Genomic DNA, 15700 nt, shown 5'->3' with positions numbered 1-15700 from the left:
AGAACAGCTCAGGATTGGCTTTGAGTTTCCCGCCAAAGTCAACCTGATTCTGAAGACCAAGGCGCAGCTCCAATAAACCAGACCCATCCTCACTGTTAGTCTCCTGGCACCATAAAAAGTAGGGGAGACAGGGCCCCCTGACAGAACCAAGTTAAATTTCCCAGAGCGCTAGGCATTCATTCACCCTGATCCAGAGCCTTCACACACCCAGGGAAAGAATCATTCCTACAGATAATGGACTAAGGACAGTAGGGCAATGAGGAAGTGCTGGGGGCATAATTCCCTGTGCACACCCGGCTATCTGAGCTCTCCCGTGGCGGCTCTATGGGGCCCTCATGCAGCCTCCATGCTACTGCTCACACTGCTTGCCCAGCCAGGAGCCTTCCGGCTCCACCTGAGTTACACAAACTCCCAAGTGAAAACAACCCACTCCAGCCTTTTCCACAGCCTCCTGCTTGTTCCCAGGAGATCCGGTCTCTTTCTTTTGCACCTTGGGTCCCTTCACTTGTGCTTCCACTGCGGGTGGGTGGTCACAAGCTCTGTGCCCTTTAGTGTGGATCTCTCTGCTGGAGGACACAGGATGCCCTGCAAGTCAGGGACAGGTCTCATCCCTCACAGAGATGGCCATGTGGCCCAGGTTCGATGCACACCTGCAAAACTGCTATTTCTGGCTTCTATACACAATCTCTGGCTGGGCTGGTGGCTCAAACCTGTAATCTCAGCACTTTGGAAGGCCTAAGTTGGCAGATGGCATGAGTCCAGGAGTTTGAGACCAGCCTGGGCAACATGGTGAAACACAATCCCTACAAAAAGTTAAAAAAAAAAAAAAAGAGAGAGAGAGACGAGAGAGAGAGAGAGGGAGGGAGGGAGAGAGAAGGCATGGTGGCTCACACCTGTAATCCCAGTAGTTCGGGAGGCTGAGGTGGGTGGATCACCTGAGGTCAGGAGTGCAAGACCAGCCTGGCCAATATGGTGAAACCCTGTCTCTACTAAAAATAGAAAAATTAGCCAGGTGTGATGGTATGCACCTGTAGTCTCAGCTACTCAGGAGGCTGAGGCAGAAGAATCACTTGAACCTGGGGGGTGGAGATTGCAGTGAGCTGAGATCTGAGATCACACCACTGCACTCCAGCCTGGGTGACAAAGCGAGACTCCATCTCAAAAAAAAAAAAAAAAGGCCAGGCCCTGTGGCTCATGCGTGTAATCCCAGCACTTTCAGAGGCCAAGGTGGGCAGATCATGAGATCAATAGATCAAGACTCTCCTGGCCAACATAGTGAAACGCTGTCACTACTAAAAATACAAAAAATTAGTTGGGCATGGTGACATGCACCTGTGGTCCCAGCTACTTGGGAGGCGGAGGCAGGAGAATTGCTTGAACCTAAGAGGCAGAGGTTGCAGTCAACCAAGATGGTGCCACTGCACTACAGCCTGGCAACAGAGTGAGACTCCATCTCAAAAAAATTTTTTTAAATAAAAAGGAGCCAAACGTGGTGGTGCATGACTGTAGTCCCAGCTACTCCTCTGGAGGCTAAGGTGGGAGGATCACCTGAACCCTGGAGATGGAGGTTGCACTGAGCCAGGATTGCACCACTGCACTCCAGCCTGAGTGACACAGTGAGACTCTGTCCCCACAAAAAATAAAAAATATGTCTTTATCTACAAGAGATACCTGCTGCCAAACTCATGATGACAAAATAATGCAACCGACTGTGTACTCTCAGAAACTTGAGAGAAGTGAGCAGGATCTCAGCCGGTGTTACCCTTGTACTTCAAAGCCCTGCAGTACCATCTGTGACATTTCTTTCTATTCACTCAAAAAAGAAGAGATGAATTTGTTTTACAAATTACTTTATACCATTCGAATCAACACATCAAGTGGTGCTGTTAGAGGTGTTGGTCGAGGTCTCAGAGGCCACGTGACTAGAGGAGTGGGTGAAGTCTGAGAGGACACTCAGGTGAAGGTTGAGTGTCGGTTGAGACAGCAGGTCAGCGAAGTGAAGGAGGTGGCCGAAGTACTAGAGAAAACCTAGGGGAAGGAGGTAGCTGAGGGCTGAGAGGTCATGAGGAGTGTCAGAAGACACTCGAGTGATAGTGTCCGTGGTTTTCAAAGATGATCATCTGGAGAAGGTGGTAGAGGTGTCAGAAGACACTCGGGTGACGGTGTCTGTGACCTCCAAAGATTGTCATCTGGAGAAGGCGGTAGAGGTGTCAGAAGACACTCAAGTGGTGATGTCCATGGTTTCCAAAGATGATCATCTGGAGAAGGTAGTAGAGATGCCACAAGACACTCACGTGGTGGTGTCTGTGGTCTCCAAAGATGACCATCTGGAGAAGGTAGTAGAGATGCCAGAAGACACTCACGTGGTGGTGTCTGTGGTTTCCAAAGATGACCATCTGGAGAAGGTAGTAGAGATGCCAGAAGACACTCACGTGGTGGTGTCTGTGGTCTCCAAAGATGACCATCTGGAGAAGGTAGTAGAGATGCCAGAAGACACTCACGTGGTGGTGTCTGTGGTTTCCAAAGATGATCATCTGGAGAAGGTAGTAGAGATGCCACAAGACACTCACGTGGTGGTGTCTGTGGTTTCCAAAGATGACCATCTGGAGAAGGTAGTAGAGATGCCAGAAGACACTCAAGTGGTGGTGTCTGTGTCTCCAAAGATGGTCATCTGGAGAAGAAGGTAAAGGTGTCAGAAGACACTTGAGTGGTGATGTCCGTGGTTTTCAAAAATCATCATCTGTAGAAGCTGGCAGAAGTGTCAGAAGACACACGAGTGGAGTTGCATATGGACTCAGAAAATCATTGGCTAAAGGTGGTAGAGGTAATAGACACTCAAGTGCAGGCATCTGTGGTCTCGAAAACTCATCATCTGTAGAAACTGGCAGAGGTGTCAGAAGACACTCGGGTGGAGTTGCGTATGGACTCAGAAAATCATCGGTTAAAGGTGGTAGAGGTAATACAAGACACTCATGTGCAGGTGTCTGTGGTCTCGAAAACTCATCATCTGTAGAAGCTGGCAGAGGTGTCAGAAGACACTCGGGTGGAGTTGCATATGGACTCAGAAAATCATTGGTTAAAGGTGGTAGAGGTAATACAAGACACTCATGTGCAGGTGTTTGTGGTCTCGAAAACTCATCACCTGTAGAAGCTGGCAGAGGTGTCAGAAGACACTTGGGTGGAGTTGCATATGGACTAAGAAAATCATTGGTTAAAGGTGGTAGAGGTAACAAAAGACAGTCATGTGCAGGCATCTGTGGTCTGGAAAATTCATCATCTGTAGAAGCTGGCAGAGGCGTATAAAGACACTCGGGTGGAGTGCGTATAAAATCTGACAATCATCGGTTAAAGGTATTAGAAGTAATACAAGACACTCATGTGTAGGTGTCTGTGGTCTCGAAAACTCATCATCTGTAGAAGCTGGCAGAGGTGTCGGAAGACACTCGAGTGGAGTTGCATATGGACTCAGAAAATCATTGTCTAATGGTGATAGAGGTAACAGACACTCATGTGCAGGCGTCTGTGGTCTTGAAAACTCGTCATCTGTAGAAGCTGGCAGAGATGTCAGAGGACATTCAGGTGGAGTTGCGTATGAACTCAGAGACTCATCGGTTAAAGGTGTTAGAGGTAATAGACACTCAGGTGCAGGTGTCTGTGGTCTTGAAAACTCGTCATCTGTAGAAGCTGGCAGAGGTGTCAGAAGACACTCGGGTGGAGTTGCGTATGGACTAAGAAAATCATTGGTTAAAGGTGGTAGAGGTAATAGACACTCAGGTGCAGGTGTCTGTGGTCTTGAAAACTCGTCATCTGTAGAAGCTGGCAGAGGTGTCAGAAGACACTCGGGTGGAGTTGCATATGGACTCAGAAAATCATCGGATAAAGGTGGTAGAGGTAATAGACACTCAGGTGCAGGTGTCTGTGGTCTTGAAAACTCGTCATCTGTAGAAGCTGGCAGAGGTGTCAGACACTCGGGTTGAGCTGCGTATGGACTCACAGAATTATCAGATAAAGGTGTTAGAGGTAATACAAGACACTCATGTGTAGGTGTCTGTGGTCTCGAAAACTCATCATCTGTAGAAACTGGCAGAGGTGTCAGAAGACACTCGGGTGGAGTTGCGTATGGACTCAGAAAATCATTGGTTAAAGGTGGTAGAGGTAATACAAGACACTCATGTGCAGGTGTCTGTGGTCTCGAAAACTCATCATCTGTAGAAGCTGGCAGAGGTGTCAGAAGACACTCGGGTGGAGTTGCATATGGACTCAGAAAATCATCGGTTAAAGGTGGTAGAGGTAATACAAGACACTCATGTGTAGGTGTCTGTGGTCTCGAAAACTCATCATCTGTAGAAGCTGGCAGAGGTGTCAGAAGACACTCGAGTGGAGTTGCGTATGGACTCAGAAAATCATTGGCTAATGGTGGTAGAGGTAACAGACACTCATGTGCAGGCGTCTGTGGTCTTGAAAACTCGTCATCTGTAGAAGCTGGCAGAGGTGTCAGACACTCGGGTGGAGTTGCATATGGACTCAGAAAATCATTGGCTAATGGTGGTAGACGTAATACAGGACACTCATGTGTAGGTGTCTGTGGTCTCGAAAACTCATCATCTGTAGAAGCTGGCAGAGGTGTCAGAAGACAGTCGAGTGGAGTTGCGCATGGATTCAGAAAATCATTGTTTAAAGGTGGTAGAGGTAATAGACACTCATGTGCAGGCGTCTGTGGTCTTGAAAACTCATCATCTGAAGAAGGTGGCAGAGGTATCAGAAGACACTCGAGTGGAGTTGCGCATGGATTCAGAAAATCACTGGCTAAAGGTGGTAGAGGTAATAGAAGACACTCATGTGTAGGTGTCTGTGGTCTCGAAAACTCATCATCTGTAGAAGGTGGCAGAGGTGTCAGAAGACACTCGAGTGGAGTTGTGTAAGGACTCAGAAAATCATTGGCTAAAGGTGGTAGAGGTGCCAGAAGACATTCGTTTGTAGGTGTCTGTGGTCTCGAAAACTCATCATCTGTAGAAGCTGGCAGAGGTGCCAGAAGACACTCAGGTGGAGTTGTGTATGGGCTCAGAAGATCATTGGCTGAAGAAGGTGATAGAGGTGCCAGAAGACATTCGTGTGTAGGTGTCTGTAGTCCCAGGTGACACCCAGATGGAGGATGTGGCCGGCAAGCCATCAGTGTTCTTGAAGGGTCAGCCATCAGGTAGGGCGAGTCGGGCAATCCTGGGCAATGATGTTGCCGTGCTGCAGCCAAATTAACCTGCAGGCAGAAGGAGGAATTATTTTGAAATGTATGAATCTGATGGACAGAACCACCACCACCAACACAGGCTGCACCTTATGTTGCTGGTGATAGTTTTTTGCACCTTTCTGTCCTCCAGGTTTCAAAACAGCAGCATCAGTGTCATGAAGTCACCCTTCAACTAAGTACCACCGACAGCTGGGGAGTGAAGAAGAGTCATTGGGACAAACTGTTTTCTCCATATGCCACTGCGTCTGTCTGCAAATGTAGGCAGGCTGGGGGCCTGCCCCAGGGAAGACAGAGTCATAGCACAGTAAGGAAGAAGCATCTTTCAGACACAGGAGTGTCTCTGTCCATCCTCATTCCTCCCTCATCGCCATCACCAGAGCACGTTCTTTGCATCAGATAAACAGCGAGTAAGAGAGGCATGAAAAGCCCATTGTCCACACGTGTGTTTCAGCTTCTTTTTGGAGAATGTTCTCCAGGCCTTTTATGTTCTGTCTCTGATTCTCAGAACTCTGCAAGTCCGTGTGACCACCCTGCTCCAAATCTTAAGAAAACAGAGGCTCCCCGAAGAAGAAGAACATGTGCCCAGGGTCACAGAGCTTGCAGGAGGCAGAGTGGAAGTCTATTCCAGCTCTACCTGCAGGACCCTCTCATTTTCCCTCTGATTCCTTTCTTGACAAAGGGTCTTCTTCACTCTGGGGGTGCCCTCCATGAGCACAGATGGCTCTGGGGAAATGTGGATTCTTGAAGATAAGCAGGGAAACTGGGAGAGGGTTTTCTGACAGAAGAATCTGACATACAGAAGTCAGTTAGGCATGGCTAGAGTATTTCTTTTAACTCCCAGGTAATACAAATTTTAAGTGCATTATGACATAAATAATACTTTTGTCCAGGGAATAATGAGGTGGGACTTCTGAAAAAAGCAAGTTTTAGAAATGTGTTTAATTTCAAGTGTACAGTTCCCATCATGTGTAATCATAGGACTCGGCAGCTGTTGAAGGTACAGAGGCCACACGAGAACCAGCATAGCTGAGCATCATTTAAGGCCTTGGTTGGGAATTGTCACTGTGGGTAATAGGTTACATTCACTTTCACTAACTCACAATCAAGGCATTTTTTTATTACAAATACGGAAACTCTGACACTTAGAATGTTAGATCAGGGCACCACCACATGGGGGTGAAGGCATTTTTGCACAACACAGTTACCAACAGGAATGGGAGTGTGATGAACTATGAAATTGACCTTGACGAAGAGCATTCAAAATTGCACAAAGCACATATTAATGTTGGATTAATGAGTTTTCACTTTCATCACTTCTGGGAATACAGCAGATATTTCAAATGTTGATCACCTACCTTGTAGAAAAAAACAAACAAAATCACAGCAAAATAAAAGAAAACCCCACATAATTCAGAAATAGACCCCACAACACCTTGAGTAACAGATCAGTCAGAGTTCACTGGGCCATGAGACCCATGAAAGTGGAGGTCAGTGGCATTCCCGTTATTTCCAGAAACAGAACAGTAAAAGCCCTTCAGCCCTCAGTCCCTAAGCATTTATGGCTTCTGGAGGTGCCACTCAAGATGACTAGCTGGGAATGAAGAAGCCAGAAAGCTTATGGGAAAGATTTTGCTTCTGAAAAAGTCCAGACAGAAAAGGTATCACAGAACCTACAGAGCAGAGGCCAGGCCAGGAGAGGATGATGGAGGAAAAGACTACAGTGTCCTGATACAGGCAGAGTGAAAATGACCCCAGCATTTACCTTTGTCTTCTCTGTGTTTTCACTTGGGACGCAGCTTCTGTTCCTCACGGGAACCGAATGAGGTCCTGAATCTGCTAAGGGCAAGAGAAGGAAATGGGGCTAAATCTTGCTCGCATGTTCTGTGCAGAATAAGAAACCCTCCACGCCTTCTGCTGCCATCTCACCCTCTTTGCCACACTCAGGTCCCTTACCAGAGGCACAGGGTTAATTGACCAGATGCATCAGAGGACCCTGGAGCCCTCTGGGCCTGAGCCTTGAGGAAGATACTGCAGAGTCCTGGTCCAGGAGTTTTCTTAACTCTCAACAGGCTGTGGACAAGTCGGGCTCTAACCAGCTGGAAATGAGCTTTAAATCAGGGGTTCCCAGTACACATCAAAGGAAATCACCCATCATGTGAGCACAGACTCCAAATTAAAATAGAAACAGCCATGGATGGGAAGAACATCTATAGGCTCAGGACAGGAGCAGCACTGCTCCTTTTCTTCAAGCTGTAGGGGCATTTTAAATCCTGTGGATTCATAGTGAATCTAACCTCCATATCTCACCAGGCATTGTCAATATTTATGAACAGAAATGAACATAAAGAGACTAACGGTCATGAGAAAAGGTAAGCGCTACAGAAATTAAATGGGGGCCGGATGCGGTGGCTCACACTTGTAATCAGAGAACTTTGGAAGGCTGAGGTGGGCAGATCACTTGAGGTCAAGAGTTAGAGACAAGCCTGACCAACATGGTGAAACTCTGTCTCTACTAAAAATACAAAAAGAAAAAATTTGCCAGGCATGGTGGCAGGTGCATGTAATCCCAGCCACTTGGGAGGCTGAGGCAGGAGAATCGCTTGAGCTCAGGAGGTGGAGGTTGCAGTGAGCAAAAATTGTGCCAATGCACTTCAGCCTGGGTGACAGAGCAAGGTTTTCAAAAAGAAAAGGAAAGAAAAGTGAAAAAGAAAGAAAGAAATCAACTGGAAAGTTTTAGGGTCACCCTTCAAATGTTAGAGGAGTAAGATTACATAGAAATTTAGCTTACTAAAGGAGTTACATAGTTCACAATAAACAATTTAAACGAGCAAAAAGAATGAAGGAAGTTCCAAAAAGTGCAAATAAATGCTTCTTTTCTTAAAGCAGATCTCATGTACTGTTTTATTGATCCACGAAGACATCACCCGAAAATCTCTGCTCTCATCAGCACTTACAGCTCCCATTCTAAAATGTTATCGTTGTTACTTTTCTCAAATGAAAGAAAAACAAAGCCTTCACACTGACTCAAGGTGGGAAGGGGAGCTGGCCCATTTGCCTTGTAGGCTCGTCTTCACAGTTAAAACTAACCAAGGTATCAGTGGGGGGCAAAGTCCACAGTCAGTGGAGGGGTCTGAGCTCAACCATTCACATGGGATCAGCCAAGAGCCATTCAGCTAGGGCACTTGAGAAAAATGGGGTCCTGTCCCCCAGCAGGACAACTGCTCTCTTCATAAGTGCTAGGAACTGTTTCCAGGAGACATGACAATTACCCCACCTGAGCCCTCACCCCCAAAAGGAGAAGCAGGGTATGTGGACTGTGCAGCAGAAACTAAGCGGCTGCCTTCACGGGAGCTCCTACCTCGCCAGAAAGCGTTCTTCAGGCACAGGCGTTCCTGGGCTGGCCCCTCACTCATGTGTCTCCCTGGCACTCTCCTCTTTCTCCTCATTTCCCATCTAGAAGACAGAGAAAGAATTGACTTGAAAAAGAATTAAAACATCACGTTCTTTACTAGACACTCGAAGCTTCATCTTAAAACAAAAACATCCTTAAAAATGACCATAACAACTGAGCACGGTGGTGCAAGCCTGCAATCCCAGCATTTTGGGAGGCTGAGGTGGCCAGATCACCTGAGGTCGGGAGTTTGAGACCAGCCTGACCAACAAAGACAAATTGTCTCTACTAAAAATACAAAAAAGTCAGGTGTAGTGGCACATGCTTTTAATTCCATCTACTTGGGAGCCTGACACAGAGAATTGCTTGAACCCGGAAGGTGGAGGTTGCAGTGTGCTGAGATTTCACCACTGCACTCCAGCCTGAGTGACGGAGACTCTGGCTCAAAAAGAAAAAAAATCCATCACAATGACCTACCTGTGCTGCTTGTAGGCAGCCTTGCTCTCTGCCGTCTCCCTCTCCGAGGCTTGAGCACAGAACTGTGGGGAGAAAAATACATCCATGTCCTCACCTGGCAGACTATGCCCAAAAGCAAGGAAAACAAAGAAACAAAACTTACCCAGTTGTCAAGAGCCTTTCTTGCAGAAGAGGTGACCTGAAAAAGCCAAAACACCCAGCCTGAAAGAATATCTTTCAAGTTCTTTACAGAATTGGATTTTTCTGATTTTAACTCACAGGTAATTTCGTTAAAATCAGAAGTGGTACATGAAAAAACATCCCCTCCCCAGGCGTGGTGGCTCACACTTGTAATCCCAGCACTTTGAGAGGCTGAGGTGGGTGGCTCACTTGAGATTGGGAGTTTGAGACCAGCCTGGCAAACATGGTGAAACCGCAACTCTACTAACAATACAAAAATTAGCTGGGTGTGGTGGTGACCGCCTGTCATTCCAGCCGCTCGTTGGGAGCTGAGGCAGGAGAATCGCTTAAACTCATGAGGTAGAGGTTGCAGTGAGCCGAGATCACACCATTATACTCCAGGCTGGGTGACAGAGCCAGACTGTCAAAAAAAAAAAAAAGAAAACTTCCCTCAACTTATATTGACAATTCTCTGTTCAGGACTAAGTAGGGTAGAGACTGTTAAATGCGGCAGGGTGTGGTGGCTCACACCTGTAATCCCAGCACTTTGGGAGGCCGAGGCAGGTGGATCACCTGAGTTCAGAGTTCAAGACCAGCCTGACAAAAATGGTGAAATCCCGTCTCTACCAAAAATACAAAAATTAGCCGGGCATAGTGGTACATGCCTGCAGTTCCAGCTACTTGGGAGGCTGGGGCAGGAGTCTCACTGGGACCTAGGAGGCAGAGGTTGCAGTGAGCTGAGATTGTGCCACTGCACTCCAACCTGGGCCAGAGAGTCAGACTCCATTTCAAAAAAAAAAAAAAGGAGAAAGGCAGTCCCGAATGGCAGGTAATTATCTAGGTTGTAAAAATAAAACGTACTTCCTCTTCCCTTGAATATAAAAAGCATTGTGGGATTAGTGCTTTTTTCTTGGATCGGTATTCAGAAGGAGGTTCAGTCCCCAGACAACCACATTTTTACTGTCATGAAAGGTAAAGTATACTTTACCTTTCTGTGTTAGTATACTCACACAGAAGCAAATTTTTCGGAGGAAAAGGCCAACCATAGAAACTCCCATAAATACAACAGTGAAGACTATCCACACAATGCCAGGAACGTCATGCCCAGTGTACAAATCATTAGGTGGAAAACTGATGCCCTGGAATAATAATAGTTGAAATAATGAAAAGGTCAGTGACATTCACAATATTTCAGTAAAAAATAATAATCTTTAGAAACCATCAACCTCCTCCAAGAGGTAACCACACCCCTCAGATATCACCAGGGGATTCCACTGCTTCAAAAAAGATTGGAAGCTACCAGTCTCATGTTTTTTGCATGGCTGGTAGTGTGTTTAGGCATTCTAAATGTACACTGCCTTTTTTTTTCTTGACGTAAAGCAGGGATATCCAATTTGTTGGCTTCCCTGGGCAATATTAAAAGAAGGAAACTTGTCTTAGGCCACACATAAAATACACTAACCCTAACAATAGCTGTTGATCTAAAAAATATCACAAAAAGGCCAGGTGTGGTGGCTCATGCCTGTAATCCCAGCACTCTAGGAGAGTGAGGCTAGGGGATCACCTGAGGTCAGGAGTTCCAGACCAGCATGGCCAAAATGGTGAAACCTCATCTCTACCAAAAATACAAAAATTAGTCAGGTATGGTGGCAGATGCCTGCAATACCGGCTACTCAGGAGGCTGAGGCAGAAGAATCGCTTGAACCAGGGAGGGAGAGGTTGAAGTGAGCCAATATCACACTATTGTACTCCAGCCTGGGAGACAAGTGGGAGACTTTGTCTCAAAAAAACAAAAACAAAAACAAAAATCACAAAAAATATATATATATTTTTTGAGACGTGTCCCACTCAGTCACCCAGGCTAGAGTGCAGTGGTGCAATCTCAGCTCACTGCAACCTCCGCCACCTGGATTCAAGCCATTCTCCTGCCTCGGCCTCCTGAGTAGCTGGTACTACAGGCACCTGCCACCACGCCTGACTAATTTTTATATTTTTAATAGAGACAGCATTTCACCATGTTGGTCAGGCTGGTCTGGAGCTCCTGACTTCAACTGATCCGCCAGCCTCAGCCTCCCAGTTACAGGCGTGAGTCACCACACCAGGCCTGTCATTTCTTTATATTTAAATAACATAAGGACTTTAAGACCCTTTCTCCTTTGGGTCAATCAATGATCTGCACCATACACATTTTACAAAACCAAGGACAATACAGTCCTGACTCACATCCTGGTCACGTCACTCCTAGTGACTCCCACATTGCAAACCTCCCAGCACGTGCAGCCCTCTCCTCTCCACCTGATGGGCTTCTAATCTCCCATCACACTGACTGGACACAGACTCCCTAGAGGCAGCCCCCAAGAGCAGAAGACAGGGATGACACAGAAGTTCCTAAACAGTCATCAAATGACAAAACTCAAATGACATTTCATCTTGTTTTGGTTTTGTTTGAGACAAGAGTGCAGTAGGCATCCAACTAATCATTTTTGGAATCTTTAGTAGAGATGGGTTTGGCTATGATGCCCAGGCTAGACTTGAACTCCTGGACTCAGGTGATCTGCCCACCTTAACCCCCCAAAGTGCTGAAATTACAGGCCTGCACTGTGTAATATGCCAAGTGACACAGCCCAATAACAAGGAAGAAACCCCAAGGGCCCAGCGTCTACTCACATGGGTGGGTTGATGGCTGGGAAACCCCAGCAGGAGGAGCCAAAAGAGCGGCCACGGCACCCACATGTCCTGGTCCTCTCAGGGTGCCCTGAGAGGGCCAGGACAGAGGTGGGGGTGGCTTAGGGCTGGGGGAGGGAAGGGGATGGGGATGGGGCAGGATCTGAGTTGGGGAGGGGGATGGGAGGGAAGGGGAGGGAGGGGTACAGGGGATGTTGGGCACCTGGAGGAGGGGGAGGAGAAAGGAGTCTAGGAAAGGATCGGGTTGAAACAGTCTTCAAGTGCGAGTGGGAGGTTCAGCTACAAGTCAGGGAGAAAGTCCACCAGGGAAGCCACAGGACACGTGGAGCAAGAGAGCGGGAGGCTCGGGAGCAATTAAATGGAGACCAGGGCTCTGGCTTCCACCTAATCTTCTCCTGTCTGGGCGCTGCCTAAGCAACCCTCGTGCTTTATACTCCCTCTCCACCAATCCCTGGCCCCGGAATGTGGCACCACACAATGGACATTACATCTGTCCTCCAATGCCCCTCCCCCACCTCAGCCCCCAACTGACTCCCAAGGACAGGTCCTCTCTGGAACCTTCACAGACTTCATTTCTGGTCTTCCCCACCAGCTCCCTGTTCCTGCTTCTGGGTGGCTCCTTCCTTCCTGAGCTTCCAGGGTTTCTCATGGTCAGTCTTGGCTGCAAAACATAAGAAACAAATGATGGCAGGATGGCAGGAAGAACCTCACACACAAGCAGAGTGGGAGGCTCTACAGGCCCCTCTCAGCCATTCATATTCTAAGCAACAAAACATCAGAAGGATGCAGAAGGTCCCAATAGTAAAGCATCTCCATCACATCCATGCAGCCATCGTCCATCATCCTGTATCTCGGGAACAAATGTTGGAGCTACACTGGTTTTAAGCATGCAAGATACATTTACAAAAATTAACCCGACTTATTTTGTTCATCAAGTCAGACAAATCTAATCACACAGCAGGTTTCTGGTCACAGACTTGTGCTAGAAGTCAATGATTAAAAGCTAACCAAAAATTATTATCTGCTTGGAAATTCAAAGTGCCCTTACAAGATATCAACAGAAGAAAGAATCCAAAATGAAACAAGACTGCCTTTACACTCATTGAGAAGATCACAACATGGCAATCAAATGCCTCCCTCTGGCCCAGGAATTCTACTTTGTGGCACAAGGTTGTGTGGTCTCAAATCACCCCTAACACACCTAGACATGTTAACATCTGAAATAGGGTGATGGTGTCACTTATCTATATTATCTTACTGCCTATGAAGGTGGACTTTTAATTCTGAACCCTAATGAGGGGGAGAAAACCAAGTTGACTCTCATGCTTGAGCTCCCAGGGATGTCCAAGGAATCTGTGCATTTCAAGTGACAAACTTCATCAGCCTCTCTCCTGGGAGATTTGGCCACAATACCCAGAGGGTTTGGCAGCATCAAGAGTGATGGGTGGGGAGTGTCAAGCAGGTGGGCAGGAGCCACGCGTCTGGTGGCCAAGCCAGTCCCCCACTGTCCATCATCTTTCCTGGCCCCATCCTCACCTAAACTTCCCAAAGGAAGTTTCATAAGTTATCCATAATTTACACCGATTTGGTAAAGCACACTCTTGTGTACAGAGGTGGGAGGAAGCATTTGTTTTTCCTCCCTACTTGATCCCTCCAAAGTTTGGAACCGATTCATAAATATTCTTATTTTCTGTTCATATGTTCTCATTATCAGCAGGCGATAATCAGAAAGAGTGGTTCTACCATCAGCCTTTGATTGAAGCATCCCGTTTAAGAATACGCAGAAAATGCCCGGCCCTGAGTTTGCAGACTCACAGTGAGGAACAAAGCGTCCCTCCCTGCAGGCCCGAGAGCCTTAGAGCTTCCTGGGGAGCAACACCGCAGGGAGGGCCCCGGCAGCTGCTCGCGGGCAGGAAGCAGGGGGCGCAGCCCCGGGCCGACCCTCCTGCGGGCGGGGACGTTCTGCTTCCTGGCGTCTTTCTCCTCCGCCCCGCCGGCTGCTGGGGGAGCAGAAGCTGCCCAGTGCCTGGAGGTCGCTCCATCGCCTCCTCCCACCGCGGGAAGGGAGAGGCGGTGGCGGCGGCCGGAGCGGGGTGGGCGGCCTGAGGCGAGAGCCCGGCTGACCCCGGCTGACCCCGGCGGGGGATATGGCGACCTGGGCAGCAGAGGCCTCAGCGGCTGTACCGCTAACTTCCCAGAGGCGCAAAGGCGCCTCGCATGAACGTGCAGCCCAGTGGAACCCCGCCCTGCCACCCCGGGAGGGGGCAGGAGCGACGCAGACAGGAAGCCCCGAGCAGGGCGCTGGGCACCAACAAGCGCCGCGTTCTGCTTCCTGGCGTCTTTCTCCTCCGCCCCGCCGGCTGCTGGGGGAGCGGAAGCTGCCCAGTGCCTGGAGGTCGCTCCATCGCCTCCTCCGGGCCGACCCTCCAGCGGGCGGGGACGTTCTGCTTCCTGGCGTCTTTCTCCTCCGCCCCGCCGGCTGCTGGGGGAGCGGAAGCTGCCCAGTGCCTGGAGGTCGCTCCATCGCCTCCTCCCACCGCGGGAAGGGAGAGGCGGTGGCGGCGACCGGAGCGGGGTGGGCGGCCTGAGGCGAGAGCCCGGCTGACCCCGGCTGACTCCGGCTGACCCCGGCTGACGATATGGCGACCTGGGCAGCAGAGACCTCAGCGGCTGTACCGCTAACTTCCCAGAGGCGCAAAGGCGCCTCGCAAGAACGTGCAGCCCAGTGGAACCCCGCCCTGCCACCCCGGGACGGGGCAGGAGCGACGCAGACAGGAAGCCCCGAGCAGGGCGCTGGGCACCAACAAGCGCCGCAGTAACCTCCAGGCCGTGGCCACACCAGCCTCTAGGGGGCGCCACACCAACCTCCAGGCGGCGCCCACACCAGCCTCTAGGGGGCGCAGCACCAACCTCGAGGCAACACCCACACCAGCTTCCAGGGGGCGCCGCACCAGCCTCCAGGCGGCACCCACGCCAACCTCCAGGCGGCACCCACGCTAGCCTCCAGGGGGCGTTGCACGAACCTCCAGGCGGCACCCACACTAGCCTACAGGGTTGCACCTGCCGGCACCACACTGGAGCGGGAACTGTGCTGTCGGCCCCACCACACTGACCCGGGCGGCCCAGGCCCGCAGCAGCCAGAGGACAAGACCATGCCCACTGCCCCCCGGGTGATGAGGAGGAGCAAGATAGCACCCTAGTGCTAAATACATACTTAATACATACTTAAATACAAATCATTAGCCAGGGATGGTGGCAAGTGCCTCTAATCCACAGCTACTAGGGAGGTGAGGCAGGAGAATCACTTGAACCTGGGAGGTGAAGGGTGCAGTGAGCCGAGATTGTGCCACTGAACTCCAGCCTGGGTGACAGAGTGATTTAAAAAAAAAAAACTCAAACAAAAATCCCAAATAATTCCATATGGGCAAGAGCCACGGCATGCCTGGCCCCATGGCCTCCTCCAGTCCAGCCAGAAGCTCCATGCCAGGCCTGGGGCCCGTGCCTGCTGCCCAGGCCTCTGTGCCTTATACACTAAAAAATAGGTTGACTTGGAGAGGTACTTTTAAAAAAATTACTCATTTAGAGAGAGGGGTGTCACTTTGTTGCCCAGGCTGGTATGGTGGCACAGTCACAACTCACTGCAGTCTTGACGTCCTGGGCTCAAGTGATCCTCCTGCTGCAGCCTCCCTAGTAGCTAGGACTATAGGTGGCATGCCACTACACCGGAATTTTTAAAATTTATT

General features: G+C 49.2%; 2 protein-coding genes across 10 annotated transcripts in view; one reads left to right on the top strand and one right to left on the bottom strand.

The window, feature by feature from the left end:
• Window positions 1–15700, top strand: part of TIMD4 (T cell immunoglobulin and mucin domain containing 4) — a 242205-nt gene that overhangs the window by 25027 nt on the left and 201478 nt on the right. The window lies entirely within an intron of this gene.
• Window positions 2516–15700, bottom strand: part of LOC135270653 (T-cell immunoglobulin and mucin domain-containing protein 4-like) — a 55401-nt gene continuing 42216 nt past the window's right edge. For 3 of the 9 annotated variants that reach the window (XR_010338797.1, XR_010338798.1, XR_010338796.1), the window contains 2 exons: window positions 12473–12618; window positions 10324–10411 (listed from right to left, as the gene is read on the bottom strand). Coding sequence is in view for 6 of the 9 variants with exons in the window: in XM_064366557.1 (XP_064222627.1) it covers window positions 3212–5254; window positions 7008–7081; window positions 8604–8698; window positions 9114–9175; window positions 9256–9291; window positions 10283–10411; window positions 12547–12606 (2499 nt within the window). In the remaining 3 variants the exon portion in view is untranslated. Of the gene's footprint in view, window positions 5255–7007; window positions 7082–8603; window positions 8699–9113; window positions 9176–9255; window positions 9292–10282; window positions 10412–12472; window positions 12650–15700 lie in introns of those variants that run through there. The other 6 variants (XM_064366557.1, XM_064366559.1, XM_064366560.1 and 3 more) reach the window with 6 other exon arrangements.

The sequence above is a fragment of the Aotus nancymaae genome, unplaced genomic scaffold (genome assembly GCF_030222135.1).
Source record: "Aotus nancymaae isolate 86718 unplaced genomic scaffold, 86718_ANA_hifiasm-v0.15.2.pri h1tg000064l_1, whole genome shotgun sequence".
NCBI classification, from domain to species: domain Eukaryota; kingdom Metazoa; phylum Chordata; class Mammalia; order Primates; family Aotidae; genus Aotus; species Aotus nancymaae.
This window is presented reverse-complemented; position numbering and strand designations above follow the sequence as displayed.